This window comes from Epargyreus clarus, unplaced genomic scaffold (assembly GCF_041222505.1).
Source record: "Epargyreus clarus isolate Ecla_fem2 unplaced genomic scaffold, WU_Ecla_fem_2.2 ptg000007l, whole genome shotgun sequence".
Classification (NCBI taxonomy): domain Eukaryota; kingdom Metazoa; phylum Arthropoda; class Insecta; order Lepidoptera; family Hesperiidae; genus Epargyreus; species Epargyreus clarus.
Window position 1 is genome coordinate 24,198,705 of NW_027332215.1, and position 10,421 is coordinate 24,209,125.

Genomic DNA, 10,421 nt, shown 5'->3' on the forward strand with positions numbered 1-10,421 from the left:
AACCAAGTTTCACTGTAATTTAATAAATAAAAGGTAACAAAAGCAATCCTGTTGCCGAGCGAAAAGTAATCCTTTTGTATTTTCATATACAGCTTTATATAAATAATTAATAGTAAATGGCATCTGAGGCCTCAAACCGTTTAAATTTTATGAGTAAACATTATTTATCGGTGTAAATATGTATAATATCGCTGCGAGTCAATACTTCCCCCAGAATATAGCAGTGCTACGCTGCCGCTATTAGGCAGAAATAAGATGTCGAACGACGAAGAATTACAACACTATTCACGTACCGAAAACATACTAAAGTGAAAATGAAAATTTCAGATGATCTAGCGATAACTTATCGCAAAAACAAAAACAAGTATTTTAACTTTGTAAATTTTGTAATTCCAAAGAGTCCGCCACTTATCTTGCTCACCCTACGGCAGGATAACTAGGTTACCATCCTACATTTAGCCGCTAGGGATTATCGGTTAGCTTCTCCATTAGATATAAGTTTAAAATGAAATAATTTTATGTCGTATGTAATATCAACTTATCCTTGATTTGTAATGTTAAAGTAAGTTTTAACATTATAGTGAAGTTACTTTTCTTACCATACTTGTTTAGAGAAAATTGTCAAGATCAAAATTTTATTGCCATTTTATCTTCTTTTATCTGTTTTTCCGAAAAACAACGATTAAATATCATTATTTTTCTAATTGAATTGGTTAGGTTACGTTGGAACATATAAGACAACATAAAACTAAGCGAGCAGGGCGCGGCAGCGCCCTGCGAGCGGGTGGGCTCAATCTGTATAAATTCAGACCTTACCTTTATTCATGATCAATGACATGAGCACACAATATTCTACTTAGTATAGTATTTTTCAAAGTGTTCTTTGTATTTGAAACACTTCATTTAAAATAAAATGCTGCTCAATATTAAAAAAAATCATTTGCTAAATATTGAATAAAACGCAGGACGTAATTTTTACACTTAGACAAATATTAGGTCGCTCAAATATAATGAACCTTCTCATTTCGTATTTTAAGTAACTCACATTAATGTTTGTAAGTTGCTGTTCTGTTGATTTCTCGTCACTCGCAGCCAGTCGCTCACTTAGTTATAACCAAAATTAATTATTTTTATCATTCAAAACTTTTATTTGCAGTCACTCGTTTAAATACTACCCTTTTTATTTTTATAACTTTGAAAAATCAAAGATGAGCCTGAGATTCGTTCCCGGACCTCTCGATCCAGAGGTCAAGTTTCGACCAAATAGTCTATTATCTCTTGTTTTAAAAACTTGAGCGCATCGTTTACCGGGATCGATTGGTCTTCGATAGTACTTTACCATTAATTTAATTACTGCACAATTCATCGCGTATTCGCGTAATATCAACGCCAATTGAATATCAAAGAGGTACAGACAAAGGCATTCCGAAAACTGCAAATATTTCATACATACAGATAGAAGTAGTGTGCAGATATAAATTAATCCTGAGCTTCTGTTACTGATTTCAAAAATAAATATTATCTGTTTTTCAATATAAGCCTTTTGCCAAGCGCATCTATGTGAATGTGAGATTTAAACAATATATTTGTTATGTTAGATACATGAATTTTGTTCAAATTAGTATTGTTAAATGCATAAAAGTAGATATATATTTATTTGTTAAGAACATACATATTAAACATTATTATTACTTAGGTACATTACTTTTTCTTTCCACTAGAATTACTAAGGTACCTAATAAATCCTACAACCTGCAGGATTATCTAGATTGCACCTCTGTTTAACGCAAAAAGCAAATGCAGTAAACAAACACGCCGACTAACGGGCCACCCAGCGCAAACTGATGGCATGAGCAGCTAATACGATTTACCTAACACGCGTAACTCGCACGGCTTGAGTAAAAAAATAGCCGGTAACCTGGTAAAACGTAGCAAAACATTGTTAGCTAAAACTAAAAGACAACGTTAACAAACTTTAACTTATGCTAGTGTAAGCTGTTGAATGCCGTACAAATGAATACTAATTGACAAGAAAACAAGTATATTGTTCGCTCTAACAATGAAATGTGTTAAACGTAAATATAAGGTGGGTGGATCCTCGTATAAAATTTACTTAGTAAGATGTATAAACTTATATTTTTTTCCCTTTGGGTTTGCTGTTTGTAACTGCTTGGTTTTGATCGATATATCATCAATTCATTACTATCCCACTGCTGAGCACAAGGGTTGTCTTACCTTTGAAAACATTTTTTTACGATATCTCAGTTATGCTGGTTTCGTCACGTTTCAATTCAATTTCTAATAAGCACGTCACTTTGAAGAATCAAAGGGGCGTGCGTACAGACCTGTACAATACAAATACATGTCTATGGGCGCATGCCTTGGGTTTGAACCTCAAACTAACCACTAAGCTAACACAAGGCTATCACTGGTTTTGATAACATTAAAAATACATATTGGTAAAATTTTGTTTTCAGGAATTGTTCATTTGTTTTTCTTTCTATTAAAAACAGTGAATCAAAAAAGAAGTCCTTATGTACCACCAAATGTTCATTATATTTTACTTATTTTTATAAAAAACCCAGTACTGGGTTTAAACCGGGTGTTTTGCCCATCTCTAATCATATTGGTAAAATTTTGTTTTCAGGAATTGTTCATTTGTTTTTCTTTCTATTAAAAAGAGTGAATCAAAAAAGAAGTCCTTATGTACCACCAAATGTTCATTATATTTTACTTATTTTTATAAAAAACCCAGTACTGGGTTTAAACCGGGTGTTTTGCCCATCTCTAATCATGACCCACAACAACAAGATCTTGTCCATCCCTCCACTGTAACTGGTATTGGAATCTCTTGATTCAACCGGGCAGATACCACCACCACACTTATTTTAGTGTGCACTGAAAGCAGTACCGCATTTCAGTATAATAGTACCTATGGATGTCGACTGACACGCCTGTAATCGGCTTCAAGTAATGGCCGAAGTAGTTTTAGTGCAATCCGCTACAAGCTCCTTTGCCACTTCAATTAAAAAATAGACTGATTGGTTAAGATTTAAAAAAAATATATTTTAAGATGGATATTTTTATAAATATACCGTTATAATACAGAGCCACAAGGATTAAAGTTTGTAATACAACTGTCTGGTCGCGACATCGCGCGGGTGTAAAGTTCATTCCATTCTAGTGTCCAACGAGCATCTTAACTTCACCCGGGAATTCGTACAAATGTATAAATATTTTAAAACTACAGAAATACGACCGTTTCATATTTATAATATTGAATTATTATGCAACGCATTCTATGAAGGCGTAAAACTGTTTTTAACTTATTATTTTTTATTACAAGTACAGTTGTAGTATCCCTGTAACATGAACAGAAACTATAACTATTTTAATGGGTAATAAATCATTTTTTTTAAATATAGGAGTAGCAGACGAGCATGCAATCCACCTGATGAGAAATCATATAAATGAAAAAATAATGATACAAAACCCTCTATATGCTACTTTGACTTGTTCTCGGCCAAGTATTTCAATTTGTTATTTTTATTGATAGATCTTGTGTAAAATAAATGATTTCTTTAATAATTTTGAATTGATTTTTAAGGATGTTGAAACAAAGGTAGAGCCTTGGTTTTCCTGTATTAGGTAGTCAAGATATGAAGCTATCTTTTATTGTTATTTCATTATTGTAAACCTCATTGTTAAGTAATTATCGTCCTTAAAGTGAAAAGTGGTACGATATAACCGACTTTCCCCTAAGTGGCTACTGCCACCCATGGACATCTGTAATCAACCCCAGATAGGATTAGACCTGAGGTCGGCCACAGATGCACCGCTACCCCTGAGTAATAAGCTGGAACACCTCGGAAAAGTCTGTCTCCCTTACCATACCCTTCAAACCGGAACACAGCAGCGCCTTACACTGCTGTTATTAGGTAGAAATAGGTGTAGGTAGTGCCGCCGGAGTCGAACCACAAAGGGTTCTACCACCTTACAGTCAGTTCAACACTTTATTATATTGGCTGCACCACTTTGAATGTAAATGCCACAGCGGATCCCTCCTCACTACTGGCTTCATGCTTACTCGTCCAATTGATCGTCGAAGAAAGATTACGATATGTAGTAAATACATGTTAAATGCATAAAAACACACTAACGGTCATTATTCCGACTCGCGACCGCAATCGACATTATTCGACTTTGCAATCTCTTTCTATGTGGAGTTGTAGTCTATGGGCGACAGTGATCACTTACCATCAGATGGACTGCATGCTCGTTTGCTATTTCAATGTTATGAAAAAGTAATGACCTACACAAAGCTATACTCGATTCCACAGTGTAATTACCATATTAATACTAATATAATTAAAGCTGTATATTTAACTGAATGTTAATGATGTATTTATTTTATGGCGTTAATTATCTGCATACTTTTTAAAAGATACTTTAACGATGCATTAAAAATAACAAAAATAAACTACTAAAAGATAGCACTTTTTCATACGGAGAAATCTCCTGACTTCGGCGTAGTAATGTTATGAGAGAACAAAGAGGGCTTATTAGTCAGAAACCCAGAAACAAGACAATTATAAAATGAACAAAGAGAAAATGAAAGAGTGAGTGGCTGAAAGGTAATATGCCAAAACACAGTGGGTTTTTTTTCCGAAAATGTTTAGATTTTGCATAAACTTGAAAACTTAGGCACAGAAATGCAAGTATTGGGGACCGGTCTCGGGTGAACATGCTGGGCAATTTTCCAAAGCGTCAAAATTAAGAGACGGTAAAATTGAGTTCGGTACCTTTTTTTAGTTGAGACAAAGCTAGGGAGGAATTTTGTACTTATTGGTCTATTATAATGAGTGCTTTGCAATACCACATGTATGAACAAAACAATAGACCACCGTATATGATACGTGTATTTCACGGAAGCTTATACATATATTCTGACACCTAGCAAAATAAGTCTATTGCCAGTTTTCCATCGACATTTTACCAATAATTTTAACAATCCATCGAACATTCGGAAGTTAAGAGCTTATAATTAATACCAGAACGTGCGAAAAATAACACAAATTTATGATAATTCATTAGTTACCGACCGCGGATTGCTCATTATTCTGTGAATGCGCTTTGATTGGAAACAGCGTATAAGTTGGGAGCATACACAAATAACATTTGAACTGATCATATTTAAAACACATATTTTAGCGTATGTATCATTAAGTGCGCTAGCGTAACTGTTCAAAGGCATCGCGTTGCAATCGCAGTCTGCTATGAATTTGCATGAACGGTTTGAATATGAAATGATTTTCCCATGTATCTTTGTATTAATTAAAGTATCATACCTTTTCATTCATTTTATAAAGCAATACGTAACGGTGTTTCATTCTGTTAAAGTTAAAAAGTTTACCTTTTTCAAGCGGGATATGTGGAATGCGGACTGCAATATTCCCAAATTCAAATTCGATACAATGGTTACAAGTTGTTTTAGTTTGTTTCATTGTGAAACGTACCTGTGTGTCGCACAGCATCCAATATGTCATTAAGCCCAGTAAAATTCGGGCTAACAATTTAAATTCATTTTAATATTGTTCGCCATTTAATAACAAAATTATTATAATTAAAGCCAGCACACAAGTATCAAATATCATACAGCGGCAATAAATAGCGTTTTACGAAGCTTTAGATTTCTGTTCTACATTTTATTTTGTATTTGTGTTTTGTATTTGCAAAAAGCTACGCTTTATATTTTCTCTCCCTCTTATTGAAATATTTTTCATTTCATGGATTATAAACTAATTCATCCGATTTTTTTTTTCACTTTTTTCTTTCACCAATTAAGCAAGTAATAATTAATTTCTCCTACACGTGTAATTTCATCACTGCTTTTTCCCTGTTTGTTACAAGTTATTGACAATTAGTCACAGAAATACTTTTAAGTTTATGAAGAAATGAACTATGAAAATAGAACAATTTAATTTGGGAGTAGCCAGTTCTACAATCTTACACAACATTGGAGGGCAAGATTACAAAGTATTGACGACTTGATGACGGAGACTACCTGTCACGAGCTGCAAAGTACTTTGCCGCTTACATTACGTACAATCTTCTTAAAAACTATAAAATTCGATACAAAAGTAAAGAGTAGAGGACAAAAGTAAAGTTAAGTAAAGAAATAATTTTCCTTTTCTTTTTGATTCCGAAGGAAACGTCTGATAATATTGAATATCTGAATCGGCAATAGCGCTTAAGCGACAACAGCAATAGTACAAGGCAAAATTTACATAAAATAATTGTGCAAAATATATATCATCTTGACACACTGCGCAGCTTACAATTCTCATATATTACGTTCTTTATATAAAAATGCAACATACGAGTACATTTATAATTGAGAGATGTAATTTCCCACGGATACGCTGTTACGAATTAGGTCGTATCATGTGGACTGTAGTACGACATTCTAATGATCGTTTTCCCACATTTTATTGCGCAGATGCTCCGAGTCATGGACTACCCATCCGTAAATAATATGCAACTACTCATACAATATGTTCCTGTACAGTCCGATTCAAAAGAAAGCTTAATATTCAACCATTGACGTTACTCTGTGGGGATAAAAAGTAGTCGAGCAAAACATTTATAAACCGCAAATTTTATATTAAAAATTATTTACAGGCACGCGAATAAAAAATATAAATATCAAGTTAAATATAACTGGCATATCGGCATGTTATTTCTGAAAGGCGAAATTCATTACAAAAGTAAAGTTATACAAAACTTACCTCAATAAGGGACGGGTTGAACAGTAAATGCAACTTGTGCCATTGTCCATCGTTGACCCGCGCGGTGTGCACTATCTGACCGCGAGCCATTTTCACACGAACTGCTCCATCCAAAATTTCAACAGCTAGGAAATCCGAACCTCGACCGCCGCCCGGATTATAGAGAATAATAGCGTTCTGCGCTATCGTTTTGAATTCTATCTGCCATCTGCAAGAAGGAATTCAATTATATTTTGCATTTAAGATAATAAGATTTATTCTGACCCAGGTAAATCTTGCCTGTACTTTTGTAATGTGTGCTTGTAGTTATGTTTATTAGTTTGTTTAGTTCGCACAACCGTTATTAAAAATGTGTTTCATTCTATGATATAAAAATTGTAGTACTTTAAGGTTTTACACACCTTCCTCCAGCTCTGGAGTTTATCCTCGGCAAAATCAAGTAGGCACCTTCATCGACGAAACTTATATCGGAATTTATATCAGCGTCAAATTCCGGCGCGCAATTCCATGTAACACCTTCCACGCGCACAGAGCCGGTGCGGCTACGAGCCTTGTCAATTACCTTCACACCATTGTAGTAAACCTAAAAAAAGATGGTGTAAAATGAAATTGCTAAGAGTAGACTACCAGAATATCGTTTCTTTGGCGTTTTACGTACGTCTTCCATACAGCCGCGGAAGTTTTCCATGTGTCCAAGAAACAGTTCAGAGAAGTCTCCCTGGCCGCCGAGGAAAACTCCAAAATGAATGTTCAGTTCAAAGAACCTCCCCGGCAACCTCTTCTTTACGGCACTGTCATCAACCTAAAAATAATGACGCGATGTCAACGACATTATCACTCGCCCGTGACACGTGAGTCATATATTCCCTGACATCTTATATATGTGCGTCCGTGCATAATGAACAACCATTAGTGTCGTAACGCATTCGAGAGGCGCTTACAGTTGCGATAAAGTTTCCGCTTTATGTTTGAGTGGTAGCACGAATATCGCTCAAACTTTCTCTATCTCAATTGCGCAAAGTTGTCGAAGTTGGACGCATTTAGCGCAGTCTAGTACAGGAAATGGAGAGGCAATTGCGAATCTCTGAATAACAATTTGTTTCATGCACTTTTAAACTTTAGTACCAGTAACGTCGGCGCGGCGCAGCTGCTATGTTAGGGACCTTGATGCAGCTTATTTGGGGCAGATTGTAACAATGGGAGTTAGCTTAACAGGAGCTTATTTCAACATTTTCTTTTCAAATATTTTTACCGACGTAAATACACAAGTAGTGTGCTTGACATGTTTCTAAAGTTATTTTTAATAATATATGACTGAGTTACTAAGTTTAATTTATGTTTATGTGGCCAAGTATTTCATGAGTTTTTTTAATGAAAGTTTATATGACTATAAAATTAAATCCAGTATTTTATTTAAAAATTGTAGGTATATTATAATTTATATGGCTTTAATTAAATCCGATATTGAAAAATAGGCATAATATTGTCATTATAGAAATGTTTAGTGATGTAAAGATATATAAGAATGGCATATGTTTTATGCCTTATTCTTTTACACTTGTTAATAATACATGTCCATGAGATATTGCAAGACAAAAAATAAGACACAGAGCTTTTTTTATACACCACTAACACATATTTTGATCAATTATTTGTTCTTTCTAGTGCGATTTCATTAAGTCTTAAAAGTAAATTAATAACTCATTTTAAACCCCGTTTGTTAGTACCTTTACAGTGCTTCTTTTAGTTATTCCTAACAATAATACATAAGTATACATATATATTTTAATGAAATGACATAAAATCCTTACCTTCATGGTAAGGTTAGCCTCCCTCCTGATGATGCTAACATGATGCCACTGACTGTCATTCAGCTGTATACCTTTAGGGGAAGAAAGCTCACTCTCACCAGCCCCCAAGTTTATATGTAACTTTAACCTTCCACTTTCAAGACGAATCTACAAAAGGAGAAATCATTCAAATTTTGTTGTTTGCTAATAAATAATAAATTTAATTTTAAACAATATAATATTATATTAATTAAATTTAAATATAAAAGGAAATGATGGAGGGACGTATAACGTGGGTCAAAATTTGGATGGATCGAATTAGAAATATATAGGAAATAAAAAAAAAATATCATATAACAATTTAAAACAATTTTGATAAAAATGAACACTTTTTTATAAAAAATATATCTATTTGCTCACCATGCAATAGTCAGTTTTACCAGCAGCCAACAAGAGTAGAGCATCAGATAAATGGGTTCTGAACCTAAAGCTTATGTCTGTGGCGCCCTTTGCCTCCTGCAGAGGGTATGAAATGTGGCTGGCCCCATAGAATGAAGCTACGACAAAACAACACATGTTAAACACATTACAAACTATTTAATCTTTGTTTGTTTGATAAATCTTTGTTTCGACTATAACTTTATACATTACAATAGAATGCTTTTCATCTACTATTATTACGTATTCCGAACATCAAATAACAGCCACTGTATTATTATTATTTTTTTTTTCAAAAGTATTTTTTTACGTAAAAAAATAAGTTTTAAATTGTGAAGTATTGCCAAGAAACTTATATAACTTACGTTTTACTTATAACGTATATACTACAAATGATATAATTAAATATTAGAGGTTAAGATAACTTACCCTTATCGTAGGCCAATACTGCAGATATAAAAGAAAAAATAACAATGAATTTCATTTTGAACAAAAAAATCGAATTCATGTCCGCCAACTAACACTTAAGTCCACATTTAAGTTTTAGCATTCGTCCCATAATATTGAAATTTAATCGTCCAAAAATAGAAGAATGTTTAGGCATCTTCAAGTCAACAGACAACAAGGCAGCAGGCGTGGCGTCACACACGAAAACACAAGGCACAAAAACTTTAAAGAGTAGCAATTTATTCGTAATTAGTCAATAAAACACTTTAGAAAAGTTTAGGAGTAAATATAAACTTTTTGAGTTCGTTACAAAAAAATGTGTTTATGGTCGTAATCAAACAACTGCAGCATCACATAACGCGTCCAACCACAGCAACGGCGTGACAACTACTGAGAGAATTGCCATAAGCGAGAAGCTTGTTTCATAACTTTCATGACACTTGATTGACAATCTTGCCACTTGTCATTTTTCTTGCCAAACTGAAATGACGTTCAATTTAATAAAAAATAAATGTCAAAAGTATTTCAATTTATTATGAATTGGGATTTAATTTTTCTATTAGCAATAAGTACAATTTATCGTCTTCTTATTACGAACATAGTAAAATAAATTAATATCGATAATATTGTATAGTCTGCACCTAAGCAAAAAATAGAACAAAGAGTTTAGTTTTTGTGTTTTTGTCTGTAGAAAAATTTCAATGGCAAGACTTCATTGTTAGTCAATGTCAGATTAATAAAAAGAATTGAAAAGTCAACTTTCTAGATATTATTATCTGTCATTCTGTCTTTCTGACACGGTTGCCAACTTAGGGGTTTTCCCCCCAGATTTAGGGGGTAAATGAGTGGTATGGGATTTTTCTAGGGGCTTTATATGTCTAGGGGTATTTTTAGGGGTTTTGTAAAGGCGCGGCGAGCAAAAAAAAAAAAAAAAAAAAAACGTGTCATAAGCTTGCAC

At 33.7% G+C, this 10,421-nt stretch overlaps 1 protein-coding gene across 1 annotated transcript in view; it reads right to left on the reverse strand.

The window, feature by feature from the left end:
* kon (chondroitin sulfate proteoglycan 4-like protein) overlaps nt 1–9,834 on the reverse strand; it is a 107,864-nt gene extending 98,030 nt beyond the window's left edge. The window contains exons 1-6 of the mRNA XM_073075217.1: nt 9,446–9,834; nt 8,999–9,135; nt 8,600–8,746; nt 7,447–7,590; nt 7,190–7,371; nt 6,789–6,996 (exon numbers count right to left, since the gene is read on the reverse strand). Of these exons, the coding sequence (XP_072931318.1) occupies nt 6,789–6,996; nt 7,190–7,371; nt 7,447–7,590; nt 8,600–8,746; nt 8,999–9,135; nt 9,446–9,524 (897 nt within the window). The 5' untranslated portion in view covers nt 9,525–9,834. The remainder of the gene's footprint in view (nt 1–6,788; nt 6,997–7,189; nt 7,372–7,446; nt 7,591–8,599; nt 8,747–8,998; nt 9,136–9,445) is intronic.
* Nucleotides 9,835–10,421: the final 587 nt, after the last annotated feature.